This window comes from Mirounga angustirostris, unplaced genomic scaffold (assembly GCF_029215605.1).
Source record: "Mirounga angustirostris isolate CCGP_5_RB_7025 unplaced genomic scaffold, mMirAng1.0.hap1 SCAF_2, whole genome shotgun sequence".
Taxonomy (NCBI): Eukaryota; Metazoa; Chordata; class Mammalia; order Carnivora; family Phocidae; genus Mirounga; species Mirounga angustirostris.
The window spans coordinates 16,297,065-16,316,564 of NW_026991710.1; the positions used below are offsets into that span (position 1 = coordinate 16,297,065).

At 37.1% G+C, this 19,500-nt stretch overlaps 1 protein-coding gene across 6 annotated transcripts in view; it reads left to right on the plus strand.

The window, feature by feature from the left end:
* SLIT2 (slit guidance ligand 2) overlaps positions 1 to 19,500 on the plus strand; it is a 365,106-nt gene that overhangs the window by 257,311 nt on the left and 88,295 nt on the right. For all 6 annotated transcript variants that reach the window (XR_010409316.1, XR_010409317.1, XM_045881403.3 and 3 more), the window contains one exon: positions 16,233 to 16,304. Coding sequence is in view for 4 of the 6 variants with exons in the window: in XM_045881403.3 (XP_045737359.1) it covers positions 16,233 to 16,304 (72 nt within the window). In the remaining 2 variants the exon portion in view is untranslated. The remainder of the gene's footprint in view (positions 1 to 16,232; positions 16,305 to 19,500) is intronic.

A 19,500-nucleotide genomic window follows, 5' to 3' on the forward strand; every position in this document is an offset into this window, starting at 1 on the left:
CTCAGCTCAGGTCATGAGCTCAGCATCCTGAGTTCAAGTCCCGCATGGGGCTCCATGCTGTGTGTGGAACCTACTAAAAAAAAAAAAAAAAAAAAAAAATGCTGTGAAGGAAAATAAAGCAAGCAGAAGTGATAGGAGTGCCAGTGGGGAGGAGAGCTGAAACTTTAAACAGGATGGTCAGTAAAGGCCTCCCAAGAAGGTGATACTGGGCAAAGACCTGAAGACTCCAGTTGTAGGAATGAGCTGTGCAGATGCATAGAGAAAGAGCATTAGAGACGCAGAGAACAGCTAAATATGAAGGCCCTGAGACAAGAGTGTGCTGAGGGTTTCAAGAAAGTGCAAGAAAGGGGTTCCTGGGTGGCTCAGTCGTTAGGTGTCTGCCTTTGACTCAGGTCATGGTCCCAGGGTCCTGGGATCGAGCCCCGCATCGGGCTCCCTGCTCCGCGGGAAGCCTGCTTCTCCCTCTCCCACTCCCCCTGCTTGTGTTCCCTGTCTTGCTGTCTCTCTCTCTCTCTGTCAAATAAATAAATAAAATCTTAAAAAAAAAAAAAGAAAATGCAAGAAAAAAATGTGACTGGAGGGAGGCAGAAGGTTGAACTTGAAATTATGCAGAGGTTGAAGTTGCTGATAGCGGCAAGGTCTAGGACACAACCACGAGGATGGAGGGACAAAAGATGTTGACAGATTATAGGTTTGCGGGAAAAGAGTGGGGTTGGAGAGCATAATGTAATAGTGAGGGTTTAAATCTTCCAGAAGGAGTGGAGTGACTTCCAGGGGAGAGTGTGGGTAACTGCGAGAGCCATGCAGATAGGCAGCCCTTCTTTTTTTTTTTTTTTTTTAAAGATTTTATTTATTTATTTGAGAGAGAATGAGATAGAGAGAGAGAGAGCATGAGGGGGGGAGGGTCAGAGGGAGAAGCAGACTCCCTGCCAAGCAGGGAGCCCGATGCGGGACTTGATCCCGGGACTCCAGGATCATGACCTGAGCCGAAGGCAGTCGCTTAACCAACTGAGCCACCCAGGCGCCCCTAGCCCTTCTCTTTTTTAAATCAAGTGTTTGCTTGTACAGGTTTCTCTCACATGTCTTTCTAGAACTGTACTCACGCACTTAGCCATTTTAATGTAGTCACTACATTTGCTAAAGAAGCAAAAATAATTAAAGGTGATATGATGCCAAATACCTCTAATGCATTTATTAAATAAAAAGAACTATTTTAAATCATTACTCAATTACCAAAATAGTATATCTTAGAGAAAATCGGGCTTGATTTATTGAATGTTTTAAAGGTCTCTCCTATTAAGGGTGCCTGGCTGGCTCAGTCAGGAAAGCATATGACTCTTGATCTCAGGGTCATGAGTTCAAGCCCCACTTTGGGTGTAGAGATTACTTACATAAATAAAGGTCTCTCCTATTAAATAATTGCATTAACATTTATTTTGATTAATGTTAAAATTTATTTTATTACATATTATTACTATATATTATTGATATATTAATATATTTTATTATTAACTTAATATATTACATATTAATGGAAAATGTCATTCAGAATACATGTACTATTGGATCCTTTTATCCTCAGTGCTTTTTATTGCCCTCTTTGTGACATGAACAATATTTCTATAATATTTAATAATAATTTCTTAGGGATTCAGTATATTAGCATATTAGGCATTGTCTGTAAACATCTTTTATTGCTTTCCATTGACTGGTTGGGAAACATAATTTTATAGTACAAAATAAAGAAGTTTTTTAGTAGTATAGCATAGTGGCTCAGCAAGATAGTCTTTAGGACACTAAGTGGCTGGTGTTCAAATGCTGACTCTAAGACTTTACCAGGCACATGGCTGAAGTAGTTATTAATTTCCTTGTGCCTCAGTTATCTATTTCTAAAATGGGGATAAGATCACTCACTTACTGGACTTGTTAAAGCACAGACGAAACATTCCAGAAATAACAGAGAGGGCCTTGGCAAACTCTTCTCCTGAGTAGATTTGTGTGTTTCTCAATTTTGATTATCCCAGAAAATGTTTTTGCCTCAACATAATAGTTTTCCTCTTTTTTTTTTCATTAACCCCTTGCAAACTATTGTAGTGCTTATTCTAATTTCCCTCTTCACTAACTAATGCCCAGTTCCACAGAGGTCCACAGATGGCTGCATTTTAATTTGATTGCTCTATTAACAATCCCTACGATCTTTTCTTAAATGTTAACCACCAAGTACTTTACATTTTACTGCTGGTTTTCAATGAAAATGTAGCAACCTCGTTTCCTCTTTATCATATTATCTTTAAACCTGCTTAGTGTTTTAATTCTCAGATATACATTGTTTTTAATGTGTAAGTATAGTTCTCTGACATTTATTTGAATAATGAAGTCTGCCCATAACACCTTTTTCATGATAGCCATCTTACAGGTTTCCGTTCTGAAATTTTTTTTTTCTCTTTAGTAGTAGATCTGTTTTCTGCCAGCTTTCAACAGGGGAAGGAGATTTCAAAGACCGGCCACCAGCTGTTGGTATCTCCTACTATCTTAACCTTGAAGCTTGCAGGGGTGAAACTTGGCTTAGAATTCTTAGCCTTCCTTCTGGTAGCAGGTACAAGAGCTGCTTAAGGTTTCCTTAAGATTTCCCTGTTGGTCCAATGGACTGTAAAATAATTCTCGATCAGCATACTTGTATACTGTATACAGTATGCTGAATATAACTTATGTCTAAGAAAACTGTAGAGAAGCTACCCAATTTGTCACTGTTGGCATTTGGATGATATTATCCAAATCTCTTAGGTATTTATTTTCTTTTCAGCTGAATCCATTTTCATCTTTTAATTTCTTTTAAAATTTTCTTTCCCTCATAGGAATGTAGCACAAATTCTCACTGGCTTTCTTGCACTTTATATCTTTATGTGATGACATGTCTTTTCCCCATTTTTATGGATTTTGGCCCTATTTTTTGACTCTCATCCAGCTTCTCTGTCCTGGTCTTTGGATTTTTTATATTTTCAACTCCTTTTTCCTTGTTACCATTTTGATCTCACTGTGTGTAAGAAAACTATACCAGCTCTAGTATTGCTATACCTTTTTGTAGAGAAATCTCATTCCCATCACATTTAGTATTTATTATTTTTATGATTGACAGTCCATACCCAATAATGCCTACACAGATTTCCTTCATCCTTTTGTGATATCCTCACATATTTCCCCGTGTACCCAAATTGTCTGATTAACAACAAACATCTATTTTTTTAACATGATCTTAAAGAAAACAATGATTTGTTGGGAAAAAACTAGTTTCACAATATAAGTAAGACACACCTCCTAACTCAACCTCCATTCATGCTATTTGAGCTAAGCTTTAAAGCAAAGTCCCAAATGAACAACCTACTAAATTATTCATCCCTTAATTCTTTTTTCCCTTTTATTTTTTTAATTTTAATTCCAGTAAAGTTAAATACAGTTATTAATAATATAGTGATTCAACAGTTCTATACATTGCTCAGTGCTCATCGTAAGTATGCTCTTGATCCCCTTCACGTATCTTACCCATCCCCCCACTCACCTCTTCTCTGGTAACTATCAGTTTGCTGTCTGTAGTTAAGAGTCTGTTCTTTTGTTTGTCTCTGTTTCTATTTGTCCATTTGTTTTGCTTCATAAATTCCATGTATGACTGAAATCATATGTTATCTTTCTTTCTCTGACTGGTTTATTTCACTTAGCATTATACTCTCTAGATCTCTCCATGTTATTGCAAATGGCAAGATATCATTCTTTTTAATGGCTAATATTCCATTGTATATATAACCATCTCTTCTTTATCCATTCATTTATCGATGGACACTTGGGCTGCTTCGATCCATATTGTGGCTATTGTAAATAATGCTACTAATAAACGTAGGGGTGTGTATATCTTTTTGAATTAGTGTCTTCGTATTCTTTGGGTAAATAGCCAGTAGTAGAATTACTGGATCATACGGTAGTTCTATTTTTAACTTTTTGAGGAAACTCCATACTGTTTTTCACAGTGGCTACACCATTTTGCATTCCCAAGAATAGTTCATGAGACTCCCTTTTTCTCCACAACCTTGTAACACTTGTTGTTTCTTGTCTTTTTAATACTAGCCATTCTAATAGGTAGGAAGTGATATTTCATTGTGGTTTTAATTTGCATTTCCCTGATGAGTGATGTTGAGCACCTTTTCATGTGTCTACTGGCCATCTGTATGTCTTCTTGGAGAAATGTCTGTTCATGTATTCAGTCCATTTTTTAATTGGATTATTTGGAGTTTTTTTGATGTTGAGTTGTGTAAGTTTTTTAAATATTTTGGATACTAACCCTTTATTGGGTATGTCATTTGCAAATATCTTCTCCCATTCAGTAGATTGCCTTTAGTTTTATTGATTGTTTCCTTTACTGTGAAGAAGATTTTTATTTTGATGTAGTCCCAATAGTTTATATTTGCTTTTGTTTCCCTTGCCTCAGGAGACATACCTAGAAAAATGTTGCTATAGCTGATGTCAGAGAAATTGTTGCCTGTGTTCTCTTCTAGGAATTTTATGGTTTCAGGTATCACATTTAGGTCCTTATCCATTTTGAGTTTATTTTTGTTTATGGTGTAAGAAAGTGGTCCGATTTCATTCTTTTGCATGTAAGCTGTCCAGATTTTCCAACATCATTTGCTGAAGAGACTGTCTTTTCCCCCTAGCATATTCTTTTCTTCCTTGTAGAAGATTAATGGACCATATAATCGTAGGTTTATTTCTGGGCTCTCTATTTTGTTCTGTTGATCTACGTGTCTGTTTTTGTGCAACACCATACTGTTTTGATTACTATGGATTTGTAGTATATCTTGAAATCTGGGATTGTGATACCTCCAGTTTTCTTCTTTTTCAACATTTCTTTGTTATTTGGGGTCTTTTGTGGTTGCATACAAATTTTAGGATTATCTATTCTAGTTCTGTGAAAAATGCTATTGGTTTTTTTGTTTGTTATTTGTCTTTTTATTTTTTATTTTTTCAATTTTATTATGTTAATCACCATACATTTCATCATTAATTTTTGATGTAGTGTTCCATGATTCATTGTTTACATTCCGTATAGCACCCAGTGCTCCATTCAATATGTGCCCTCTTTAATACCCATCACCAGGCTAACCCATCCCCCAATCCCCCTCCCCTCTAGAACCCTCAGTTTGTTCTCAGGGTTCATAGTCTTTCATGGTTCATCTCCCCCTCCAATTTCCCCCCCTTCCTTTTTACCCTTCCTACTACTATCTTCTTCTTTTTTAAAAAATATAATGTATTATTTGTTTCAGAGATACAGGTCTGTGATTGAACAGTCTTACACAATTCACAGCGCTCACCATAGCACATACCTTCCCCAAAGTCCATCACCCAGCCACCCCATCCCTCCCACCCCCCACCACTCCAGCAACCCTCAGTTTGTTTCCAGAGATTAAGAATTCCTCATATCAGTGAGATCATATGATACATGTCTTACTCTGATTGACTTCATTCACTCAGCATAATACCCTCCAGTTCCATCAACATCGTTGCAAATGGGAAGATTTCATTCCTTTTTATGGCTGCATAATATTCCATTATATATATATATACCACTCTTCTTTATCCATTCATCTGTTGATGGACATCTTGGCTCTTTCCACAGTTTGGCTATTGTGGACATTGCTGCTATAAACATTGGGGTGCACATACCCCTTTCGATTCCTACATTTATATCTTTGGGGTAAATACCCAGTAATGCAATTGCTGGGTCATAGGGTAGCTCTATTTTCAACTTTTTGAGGAACTTCCATAGTGTTTTCCAGAGTGGCTGCACCAGCTTGCATTCCCACCAACAGTGTAAGAGGGATCCCCTTTCTCCACATCCCCACCAACATCTGTCATTTCCTGACTTGTTAATTTTAGCCATTCTGACTGGTGTGAGGTGGTATCTCATTGAGGTTTTGATCTGGATTTCTCTGATGCCGAGTGAGGTTGAGCACTTTTTCACATGTCTGTTGGCCATTTGGATGTCTTCTTTGGAAAAATGTCTGCTCATGTCTTCTGCACATTTCTTGATTGGATTATTTGTACTTTGGGTGTTGAGTTTGAGAAGTTCTTTATAGATTTTGGATAGTAGGCCTTTATCTGATATGTCATTTGCAAATATCTTCTCCCATTCTGTTGGTTGCCTTTTGGTTTTGTTGACTGTTTCTTTTGTTGTGCAAAAGCTTTTTATCTTGATGAAGTCCCAATAGTTCATTTTTGCCCTGGCTTCCCTTGCCTTTGGCGATGTTTCTAGGAAGAAGTTGCTGCACCTGAGGTTGAAGAGGTTGCTGCCTGTGTTCTCCTTTAGGATTTTGATGGACTCCTGTCCCACATTTAGGTCTTTCATCCATTTTGAGTCTATTTTTGTGTGTGATGTAAGGAAATGGTCCAGTTTCATTCTTCTGCATCTGGCTGTCCAATTTTCCCAACACCATTTGTTGAAGAGACTGTCTTTTTTCCATTGGACATTCTTTCCTGCTTTGTCGAAGATTAGTTGACCATAGAGTTGAGGGTCCATTGCTGGGCTCTCTATTCTGATCCATTGATCTATGTGTCTATTTTTGTGCCAGGACCATACTGTCTTGATGATTACAGCTTTGTAATAGAGCTTGAAGTCCGGAATTGTGGTGCCACCAGCTTTGCTCTTCTTTTTCAACATTCCTCTGGCTATTCGGGGTCTTTTCTGGTTCCATACAAATTTTAAGATTATTTGTTCCATTTCTTTGAAAAAAGTGGATGGTGTTTTGATAGGGATTGCATTAAATATGTAGATTGCTCTAGGTAACATTGACATCTTCACAATATTTGTTCTTCCAATCCATGAGCATGGAACGTTTTTCCATTTCTTTGTGTCTTGCTCAATTTCTTTCATGAGCGTATCATAGTTTTCTGAGTACAGATCCTTTGCCTCTTTGGTTAGATTTATTCCTAGGTATCTTATGGTTTGGGGTGCAATTGTAAGTGGGATCGACTGCTTAATTTCTCTTTCTTCTGTCTTGCTGTTGGCATATAGGAATGCCACTAATTTCTGTGCATTGATTTTATATCCTGCCACTTTACTGAATTCCTGTATGAGTTCTAGCAGTTTTGGGGTGGAATCTTTTGGGTTTTCCACATAAAGTAACATATCATCTGCAAAGAGTGAGAGTTTGACTTCTTCTTTGCCAATTCGGATGCCTTTTATTTCTTTTTGTTGTCTGATTGCTGTGTCTAGGACTTCTAGTACTATGTTGAATAACAATGGTGATAGTGGACATCCCTGCTGTGTTCCTGACCTTAGGGGGAAAGCTCTCACTTTTTCCGCATTGTGAATGATATTCACTGTGGGTTTTTCATAGATGGCTTTTATGATATTGAGGTATGTGCCCTCTATCCTTATACTCTGAAGAGTTTTGATCAAGAAAGGATGCTGTACTTTGTCAAATGCTTTTTCTGCATCTTTTGAGAGGATTGTATGATTCCTGTTCTTTCTTTTATTAATGTATTGTATCACATTGATTGATTTGCAGATGTTGAACCAACCTTGCAGTGAAGGAATAACTCCCACTTGGTCATGGTGAATAATCCTTTTAATGTACTGTTGGGTCCTATTGGCTAGTATTTTGGTGAGAATTTTTACATCCAAATTCATCAGGGATCTTGGTCTGTAATTATCCTTTTTGATGGGCTCTTTGTCTGATTTTGGGATCAAGGTAATTGTGGCCTCATAAAACGAGTTTGGAAGTTTCCCTTCCATTTCTATTTTTTGGAACAGTTTCAAAAGAATGGGTATTAATTCTTCTTTAACTGTTTGGTAGAATTCCCCTGGGAAGCCCTTCATCTGGCCCTGGGTTCTTGTTTGTTGGGAAATTTTTGATGACTGCTTCAATTTCCTTAGTGGTTATAGGTCTGTTCAGGTTTTCTATTTCATCCTGGTTCAGTTTTGGTAGTTGATACATCTCTAGGAATGCATCCATTTCTTCCAGATTATCGAATTTGCTGGCTTATAGTTGCTCATAACATGTTGTAATTGTTTATATTTCTTTGGTGTTGGTGTGATCTCTCTACTTTCATTCATGATTTTATTTATTTGGGTCATTTCTCTTTTCTTTTTGATAAGTCTGGCCAGGGGTTTATCAATCTTGTTAATTTTTTCAAAGAACCAGCTCCTAGTTTCGTTGATCAGTTCTACTGTTCTTTTGGTTTCTATTTCATTGATTTCTGCTCTGATCTTTATTATTTCTCTTCTCCTGCTGGGTTTAGGTTTTATTTGCTGTTTTTTCTCTATCTCCTTTAGGTGTAGGGTTAGGTTGTGTATTTGAGACCTTTCTTGTTTCTTGAGAAAGGCTTGTGTTGCTATCCACTTTCCTCTTAGGACTGCCTTTGCTGAATCCCAAAGATTTTGAACAGTTGTGTTTTCATTTTCATTTGTTTCCATGAATTTTTTAAATTCTTCTTTAATTTCCTGGCTGACCCATTCATTCTTTTTTTTTTTTTTTTGCTGGTGTTAACTTTTTTTAAAATTTTTTATTGTTATATTAATCACCATATTATACATCATTAGTTTTTGATGTAGTGTTCCATGATTCATTGTTTGTGTATAACACCCAGTGTTCCATGCAGAATGTGCCCTCTTCAATACCCATCACCAGGCCAACCCATCCTCCCACCCGCCCCCTCCAGAACCCTCAGTTTGTTTCTCAGAGTCCATCATCTCTCATGGTTCATCTCCCCCTCCGATTTCCCCCCTTCATTCTTCCCCTCCTGCTAGCTTCTTCTTCTTTTTCTTTTTAACATATATTGTATTATTTGTTCCAGAGGTACAGATCTGTGATTCAACAGTCTTGCACAATTCACAGCGCTCACCATAGCACATACCCTCTGCAATGTCTATCACCCAGCCACCCCATCCCTCCCACCCTCACCATTTTAGTAGGATGCTCTTTAGCCTCCAAGTATTTGAGTTTTTTCTGACTTTCCTCTTGTGATTGAGTTCGAGTTTTAAACCATTGTGGTCTGAAAATATGCAGGGAATGATCCCAATCTTCTGGTACCGGTTGAGACCTGATTTGTGACCTAGGATGTGATCTATTCTGGAGAATGTTCCATGGGCACTAGAGAAGATTGTGTATTCTGTTGCTTTGGGATGGAATGTTCTGAATATATCTGTGAAGTCCATTTGGTCCAGTGTGTCATTTAAAGTCTTTATTTTCTTGTTGATCTTTTGCCTAGATGATCTGTCCATTTCAGTGAGGGGGCTGTTAAAGTCCCCCACTATTATTGTATTGTTGTCGATGTGTTTCTTTGCTTTTGTTATTAATTGGCTTATATAATTGGCTGCTCCCATGTTAGGGACATAGATATTTACAATTGTTAGATCTTCTTGTTGGATAAACCCTTTAAGTATGGTATAGTGTCCTTCCTCATCTCTTATTATAGTCTTTGGCTTAAAATCTAATTTGTCTGATATAAGGATTGCCACCCCAGCTTTCTTTTGGTGTGCATTAGCATGGTAAATGGTTTTCCACCCCCTCACTTTCAATCTGGAGGTGTCTTTGGGTCTAAAATGAGTCTCTTGCAGACAGCATATTGATGGGGCTTGTTATTTTATCCAATTTGATACCCTGTGTCTTTTGATTTCCGTTTTGATTTCAATTTGGTTAGATTTTAGTTCTTTTATTTCTCCAGAAAGGTTTTCTCTAATAACTTCCATGCTTTTTTCAAGCCCAGCTAGTATCTTTATAATCATCATTCTGAACTCTAGTTCCGACATCTTACAAATGTCCGTATTGATTAGGTCCCTGGCAGTCAGTACTGCCTCTTGTTCTTTTTTTTTGAGGTGATTTTTTCCATCTTGTCATTTTGTCCAGAGAAGAATAGATGAATGAGAGAACAAAATGCTAACAGAGTAACAATGACCCCAGAAAAATATACACTAAGCAAATCAGAAGAGACCTGAAACCAGGGGAAAGGAAAGGGAAAGAAAGAAAAAGTTTAAAAAAAAAAAAAAAGAATTGATCAAATATGATCAGGTTGGTGAATAGATCAGTGCCACACACTAGATTTGGGGCATATTTTGGTCTGTTAGAAGAAACTGCCTCCCAAAATTTTAAAGAGAGAAAAGCTTATATAATGTACAAAAATAAGGGTAAATATGATGAAGGGATGGAATATGAATGTAAAGATGAAAATTATCAAAGATTTTATAAAAGAATATAAGATAAGTTGGTTAAAAAAAGAAAGAAGAGGAATTTAAAAAAAAAAAAGGAGAGAATGCCCTCAGGCAGGAGACTAGAACAAAGCCATACACTAGAGATTTACGGTATATTTTGGTCTGTTAGAAGAAACTGTATCCCAAAATTTTAAAGAGAGAACAACTTACATATATACCAAAAATAAGGTTAACTACTATGAAGGGATAGAATATGACTCTAAAAATGAAAAATAAAAAAGATTTTTATAAAAAAGGGATTGATAAGATGTTGGTTGAAAAAGGGAAAAAGAAAAATTAAAAAAAAAAAGAAACAGAAAAAAATTAACTTTGAGAGACTAAAGAATCAGGAAAAAAGCCATGAATTCTATTTGCTGTATTCCCCTAGCACTGGAGTTCTGCCATTCTCATTGATCCGTAAACTTGGTCTTGGCTGGCTGTTCTCGCTGATCTTCTGGGGGAGGGGCCTGTTGCCGTGGTTCCCAAATGTCTTTGCCGGAGGCGGAATTGCCCCGCCCTTGCCGGTCCGGGCTAAGTCATCTGCTTGGGTTTGCTCTTGGGAGCTTTTGTTCCCTGCAAGCTTTTGTACAGCTTTGGAGGACGAGAGTGAAAATGGCGGCCTCCTAATCTCCACCCTGGAGGAGCTGAAAACTTGGGGGCCCCAATCCTCAGTGAGCCCCCAGAGAAAAGCAGTCAATCAATCACTCCCATCTCCCCGGTCTCTGGCCACACTCCGTGCTCACCTGGCCAGTGACCGAGCATTTCTATCTCTGGCACCTGACCCCTGTGGAGTCTCCAAACCCAGCAGATCCCTGCAGTGCGCTCCCGCGCCACTCCTCCCGGGGGAGGAAGGGGAGTCTCCCCAGATCTGCCCCTTGTTGGGTCCCTGCTGGAAGAGCAGTGGCCCGACTGTGCCGCGGATCATGGTGTATGGCAACCCCGAGCTGAGAGCCCACTCCTCGGCTCCGTCTCTGCAGCCGGCTTCCCTGCTCCGATACCTGGGAGCTCTGCTGCACTCAGGCACCTCTGGTCTTCCTGTGACCCTGAAGGTCCTGAGACCACACTGTCCCAGCGAGGGTTCCACCCCTGCTTAGCCACTGGAGTGACATTCCTCAGTGGACCAGACTTCTAAAAGTTCTGATTCTGTGCTCTGCTGCTCTTATCACTTGCTGGTAGCGCCTGAGGGAGGTCTTGTGGTCTATCTTCCCGAATATCGCCTCGGATTCACTTCTCCGCAGTCCTACCTTCCAGAAAGTGGTCAATTTTCTGTTCATAGAGTTGCTGCTATTCTTTTCTTCGATCTCCTGTTGAGTTCATTGGCGTTCAGAATGGTTTGATCCCTATCTAGCTGAATTCCTGGAACCAGACGAAGTTTAGGTCTCCTACTTCTCTGCCATAATGCTCCTCCCGGTATTGTTTTTTTGATAGGGATTACATTAAATCTGTAGATTGCTTTGGGTAACATCAACATTTTAACAATACTTATTCTTTAATTCATGAGCATGGACTATCTTTCTATTTATGTTGTCTTTAATTTCTTTCATCAATGTTTTATAGTTTTCAGAGTATAGGTTTTCACCTCCTCTGTTAAGTTATTCCTAGGTATTCTGTTCTTTTTGCTGCAATTGCAAATGGGATTTTTCTCTTAATTTCTCTTTCTGCTACTTCATTATTTAGTGTATAGAAACACAACAGATGTCTATATATTGATTTTGTATCCTGCAACCTTATGGAATTTGTTTATCAGTTTTAGTAGTGTTTTGGTGGTGTTTTCTATATATAATGTATCATCTGCAATAAGTGAAAATTTTACTTTTTCTTTACCAATTTGGATGCCTTTTATTTCTTTCTCTTGGTCTGATTGCTATGGTTAGGGCTTTCAGTACTACACTGAATGAAAATGGTGAGAGTGGACATCCATATCTTGTTCCTGACCTTATGGGAAAGGATCTCAGTTTTTCACCATTGAGGATGATGTTAGCTGTGGGTTTTTCTTAGATGGCCTTTATTATGTTGAGAGGTGTTCCCTGTAAACCTACTTTGTTGAGGGTCTTCATCATGAATGGGTGTTGTAATTTGTCAAATGCTTTTTTCTGCATCTGTTGAAATGGTCATATGGTTTTTACCCTTTCTCTTGTTGATGTGATATACCATGTTGATTGATTTGCGAATATTGAACCGCCATTGTATCCCAGGAATAAATCCCACTTGATCATGGTAAATGATTTTTTAATTTTTTTTTAAAGATTTTTTTTTATTTATTTATTTGAGACAGAATGAGAGAGAGAGAGCACATGAGAGGGGGGAGGGTCAGAGACAGAAGCAGGCTCCTTGCTGAGCAGGGAGCCCGATGTGGGACTCGATCCCGGGACTCCAGGATCATGACCTGAGCCGAAGGCAGTCGCTTAACCAACTGAGCCACCCAGGCGCCCGGTAAATGATTTTTTTAATGGATTTAGTTTGCTAATATTTTGTTGAAGATTTTAGCATCCATGTTTATCAGAGGTATTGGCCTGTAGCTCTCTTTTTTTGTAGTGTCTTTATCTGGTTTTGGTATCAAGGTAATGCTGGCCTCATAGAACAAATTTAGAAACTTCCCTTCCTCTTCTATTTTTTGGAACAGTTTGAGAAGAATAGGTATTAACTCTTCTTTAAATATTTGGTAGAATACACGTGTGAAGCCAACTGGTTTTGGACTTCTGTTTGTTGGGAGTTTTTTTAAATTACTGATTCAATTTCATTACTGGTAATCAGTCTGTTCAAATTTTCTATTTCTTCAATGAATCGTGGAACACTACATCAAAAACTAGTGATGTAATGTACAGTGATTAACATAACATAATAAAATAAAATCAAAAAATTTTTTTATTTCTTCCTGATTCCATCTGGGAGGTTATATATTTCTAGGAATTTATTCATTTCTTCCAAGTTGTCCAATTTGTTGACATATAGTTTTTCATCATATTTTCTTATAATCCTTTTTATTTTTATGGTATGAGTTGTTATTTCTCTTCTGTTTCTGGTTTTGTTTGAGTCCTCTCTCTTTCTCTCTTCCTCTCTTTTTGATGAGTCTGGCTAAAGGTTTATCAATTTTGTAGATCTTTTCAAGAAGCAACTCCTTATTTCATTGATCTGTGCTATCGTTGTTTTAGTTTCTATTTCATTTATTTCTTCTCTGATCTTTATTCTTTCTGCTGGTTTGGAGTTTTATTTATTTTTCTTTTTCTAGCTCCTTCTGGTGTTAAGTTAGGTTATTCATTTGAGATTTTCTCTTGCTTTTTGCGGAAGGCCTGTGTTGCTATAAACTTCCCTCTTAGGATAGCTTTTGCTGTGTCCTAAGGATTTTGGACCATCATGTTTTCATTTTCATTTGTCTCTGTGTATTTTTTTTATCTCCTCTTTGATTTCTTGGTTGACTCATTTATCATTTAGTAGCATGTTATTTTACCTCCATGTATTTGTGCTCTTTCCACATTTTTTTCTTACAGTTGATTTCTAGTTTCATAACTTGCTCCTTAATTCTTTTATGGGTCCCCCACAATTTATATGCATCCTATTTCCTTTTTATATTTCAGTGGGCTCAAAATATGAAATTCCTTCAGTATTCAAAATTGCTATTTTGGGTTGCTCTTTGAAATAATACTTCATTCACCTCACTTGTATTAGTCTGGCGGCACAAGGGCAAATGATGATCATTCAACAAATAACAGTTGGATTCAGCTTAACTGGACACCAAGCTTAGAACCTAGTAAAGCTCTTGGCCCTTAATAAGTATATGATATCTATTGTTAAATTAATCAGTTGAATGATATTGCATTTAATATCCTGGAACAGTGTTGCCTTCATCTGCTCATGTATGTTTCCAAAAGCCCTCTCGTCTCTTATTTCTGACCTTAAATAATACAATTATTGTTGCTTATCCTTTTTAATTCCCTTACCTCTTTGACCCTGACAATACAGAATTCGCTCTTTTATTCTTTGATTTTTTTAAATGGCTTCTTCTCTAATGATTTACCTTTTCTAAAACATCTATATTCTGCACAAGTGAATTTTTTGTTATACTATATAACTATACCACTGGGATCTATACAAATGGAATGCCTCCTTTCACAATATAGTGTACAGCTATATTTATTTATTCCCTTGAGAATTTCCTTCCTATATTGTAATACATCCCACCTCTCACTGACATCTTAGAAGGAAACAACAGCTTTCCCTCACTCATATTCACTTCTCTTGTATTGTTATTTTCTTCCTTTCCAAACAGAAATCATCTACTGTTGCCAAACATATTAATTATTTAGATTTTATTTCAGCTTTTTCCTTTACATATTATGACATCCTTCATGTCCTTTCCAGGAAATTATTTTTCTCATTTTTAGAAGAAATAAGATCATTGCAGAGAATATAAAAATAAAGAAAAATATATAGATGCAAATTAAAATCACCTCTGAATAGCAGATTGCCTGCCATCCAGAGATTTTCTGCTTTTTCCTATGTATACATGTATATATTTTTCTAAACAAAATTAAGATCATACTATAATATACTACTTTATTATTTTTTTCAAATTTAACATTATATCAACACTTTCATGTCATTACTCTTCAAAATACAATTTTTATCAATGTGAAATATGCATTTAATACCTTTTTTGGGACTTGGAGACATTTTATTTGTGTGTATTTTTTCATTGTTATAAATTATAGTATGATTAACATTTTGTGCATAAAATATTGTATCTTTCTCTGATTATTTTCTTAAGCTCTTAAGAGTGAAACTAAGTAAAATTTTTATAAATGTCCTTACAGCTTTTGATATATATTGCCATATTATCCCCCTAAGGACTATAATTTCTATCTTTTCCTATTCATAATTGTGGTTCCCTTCTTTTGGGGGTTAAAAGTAGATAAGCATCATTTCAGAATTATTGTTAAGAGCCAATATGATGAGTCAACATATTTCTATTCATTTGTTTTTGAAATCCCCTCATTTCACCCAGTTTGTTAATTATTCCTTAATTTGTCCCCTTGCTAATTTATTTCTTCATCTCACTCATCCAACAATGATCACTCATCAATCCAATGTTACAATGTCACTGCATACTCAAATCAACATTAGGCGCCAGGTGTACTTGAAGGGTCTAAGCCATGTGCTTGCACTTGGTGGCTACACTTAGTGGATGATCAGAGGTGTATACCATGAGAATACATTCCTGTTCATATTTTTGGAGAAACGTACATTTCAAAAATGTTTCTGTAATCATATTAGTGATCACTTTATTCACAGATCTTAACATTTCTCAAACATACACATTATGTAGCAAAAACCTTACCTTAATCTAGATTCCTTTCATTTTTTACCAATATGATAAGCCTAAAACTCATCCCTTTAATGAGTAATGAATTCCACATTTAGTGTTCTCCTTTGTTACTATAGTATGAACTCATTATATATGAACTGTGTGTGTGTGTGTGTGTTGCAAACATGACAATTGAACAGTGGACATTTCTAAGAAAGAGCAATAAAATTATGAATTGTGTTCATTTTTGTTCATTTTTCTTATTTTTTAATGCTTTATTTTTTTAAAAGATTTATTTATTTTAGAGAGAGAGTGTGAGCGGGAGGAGGGACAGAGGGAGAGAGAGAGAGAATCTTAAGCAGACTCCCCACTGAGTGTGGAGTCCAACTCAGGGCTTGATCTTATGACCCTGAGATCATGACCTGAGCCAAAATCAAGAGTTGGACGCTTAACTGACTGAGTCACCCAGGTGCCCCTGTTTTTCAGTGATTTCTAAACTCTCTGCCATAAGCATATATATGATCTATAATCAGGAAAAAACACATTTGCAAACTGAAGTTTGTTTACTCAACTGTAGCTTTTATGATATATGGAGTGCTTACTAACCTCCTATATGCCTGAATACATATGTGTTGGATCAATTTGTTACGCTGGCTTGATGTCTAATTTTTTTTCATTTAAATCATGTATTTTCAGTGTCCTCTATGGAAATAAAATCACAGAACTCCCAAAAAGTTTATTTGAAGGACTCTTTTCCTTACAGTTACTGTAAGTATTTGATGGTTTCTGATCTGTTGAACCAAGCGTTATATTTTGGTCAGTGTACACGCTCATGGTTTCGTGGAGACTTCAGAAAAGCTCAACCCCAAATGACATAGTTTAATGAAATGGAAAAGATTAGTATAGTGCAACTAACACTGATGGGTGTTATTTATTTGAAGACACGACACTTTGAAGTTGTCTCAAAACCTTTCTGTCCACCCTGTCACAAATGTAGGCTTCTTGGCTACTCTGTCATTAAAAGCTTGTGCGGTCTCTGCCCTTTGTGAAACTCTGTTTTGATTTAACAATAGTTGGGAAGGAGAGTGACATAGTGAGAGGTTTATCCACCTTTGTCCAAAGCATCTGCAGGAGGGACAATGCTGGAATACTGTGCCCCCCAACCCAGAGGTCCCAGAACACAGCAGGAACATTCCAACTGGTGTTTACTCAGAAAATTATCTGTAAATCCCTGGCCTGCATCTTCTAAAAACCATTCTGCTTAGAGAGTAGCTACCTCTTCTTTGTCTCAAAAGAAGAATGTACCATACATATATGTATAAGAACAAAACTTGACCACAGGTGTTTTAGTGAATGCTCATATGAAAAGGAAATTGGAAAAAATACGCTAGTCTTAAGATGGTTAGTGTTAGATCATCAAATTCTCTTCAAATCACCAAACATACATAGAATTCCTCCTTTGGGGCTGCTGTGGGTACAAAGATGAATATGATGTACTGTCCTCTCTCAACTAGTTCATAGTCAGTCTACCTTAAAATTCTCAAGTTTAAAATATCATTTTCTCTTTTGGTATACATTTGTTGGTGTTGGGATTTGTATCATTGATTTGGCAAAAATTTACTCCTAATCCCACAGATTTCCCAAATGTAGATCTTTTTCCTTACTTGATCAATGTAAGTTATAATCATACCCTAATAGTCATGTTTTAAATTTTCATCATTATCCAGAAACATATTTTATATCACAACCCAGTTTTCCTACACAACACACAGATGCACACAAATGAAGCAAATTGTTAACAAAACAATATTTACCTTTACTATGTATAGTACTCTCCATTTTACTGCATTCTCTGTCTCTCGCTCTGGTCTCTCTTTTTCTGTCTCTTTAGTACTATGCAACCTAATAAACTGATTTTACAACAGACCAGTAAGTCATGAAAAATACTGATCCTTATGACCTAATGTCTTTATTTGGGTTTCAAATTATTTTTTAACCTTTGAGGTGGGCTCTGCAAATATTGCTTCTGATCTTTAATAGAATGACTCTATATACATTATACACATTATAGGTATATCTGGATGCTATAGCCAGGTATTGCCTGTGTGTTATTTGCTTCTCTGTCATTCTTCTACCTTTTCCTAGCACTATTATGTTTGCCATTTACTTGCAATCTCTTGCTATCGTTTGTCTGTCTAGTACTAACACTTAAATAGTACCTTCTTTTTCCTTCCACACATACTTATTGGTGGTTGATGTAACAACCAGGTTAATAAACCATGGGATCTGTATACAGATAAATCTTACTTAAAAAGCTATCTTTGTCCCTCGGCCTGATATGTTATCTCTAGATGAAGGCCAGTTCCTAAGCCTGCCAGGGCTAAAGCAACACAATTGTCTCTTTCTGGCTAGCTGAGAACTTGGTTAAGCATCTTAGATTTGCTTGAACAGATGAGGTACTAGGGAAAAGAAGTAGGTAAATGGAAAGAGCAAAAGGAAGTAGTGTGTGCAATACTTTCTTTCTCCTACTTTGCTGACCACATAATTTAAAGTAAGTACACAATGCTCAAAACGGCACTTTCTTCAATTGTCTTCAATGCTCCCCACTCTTTCCTTCTCCTTATTTCTGCTCTCTGACTCCTTCAGTTAGCTGACAGATTGGGGAACACAGTCAGTGTGACCTGTGTTGTGGTGCAGTGGAGAAATGGGATTACCAGTCCATACCTGAAACCAGTTCCTAAGCTTTTAAGAAACCATTATGAGGACCACAGAGAAGACTAAAGTGTCAGGTCCTAAAGGGAGGTTAAAAAAAAAAAAAAAAAGAGCGAAGAGAATTATCCCGAGGAAGTCACAGCTTTGCATGTGTGTGGATGCCTAAAAAAGCAAGTAAAGCAGAAGAAATACCCTATGTTAATTAAAAATAGAGATTCTTGGTGGACAAAAGGGAAAACATTTTTCAGTGTGTTAAATAAGAAGGCATACAAATCCAAATGACAGAGCACATATTTTTTGAGCTACTAAATATTTGTTCAAGTCTTAAGTATCAAAGCAGTAAAATAAATGCTAATAGAGATAAAAGTATCAAAAAAAATTCTCTGCCCAAGGAGGTCACTAATCCACCTTTGGGCAAACACGTAGGCCTACAGAAAGGAGGTGCCAAGACTAAGTAGCACTGAATAAGTTCCTTAGGGACCTAGAGGAAGAAATACTTTACTTGGGTAGAAGCTTCTGAAAAAGGTGAGCTTCCCACGCAGCCATGATAGGCCAGAGCGTTGAGGAAGGTGGAGGGCAAGGCAAGTGTATTCCCAAAGGGAGTCCAACATGCATAAAAACCCAGACACGATCCCATACAACCTACAAGAATGGCGTTTGCCAAAGTATAATTTGTAAACCACAGTTCCATAGAATATTGAAGTCAAATATTGATAGCATGTTGGAAAAAAAAATGAGTTTGTGGCATATTGTGTTAAACCAAGTTAAATGGGTATTTATACTGCAGGACCAGGACCTTTAATAGGGTTATGACTCATGTCACTCTCCAAGAGGATCATAAAGTGTTCATTCAACAACATATTTATGGAGCACCTTGTATGTGCTTGGCACAAACAAAAATGCCTATCTGGGGAGAACATACAAATGGCAGCAATAATGTAATAAGTAAATCATATGTAACAGAGAGAAATACGTATTTAAGAAAATAGAAAAAAATAAACAGATCGTAGTAAAGGAACTGTGTGTGCTAGAGGTTGAGGTGGGGCAAACACAGGTGATGGTATTGAAGAGAGGAGTCAGGGTAGGCTGAATTGAGACAGTAAGATTGCAACAGACTCAAAGAAGCGAATAGTCAGACCTCAAGGGAAAGAACATTCCAAGCAGAGACCCCCACAAAGAGACCTGTGTGGCTGGAGCTGAAGCAGCCAGGGGAGAGGTATAGAGAGGTAATATAATTAGGTATTATATTAGA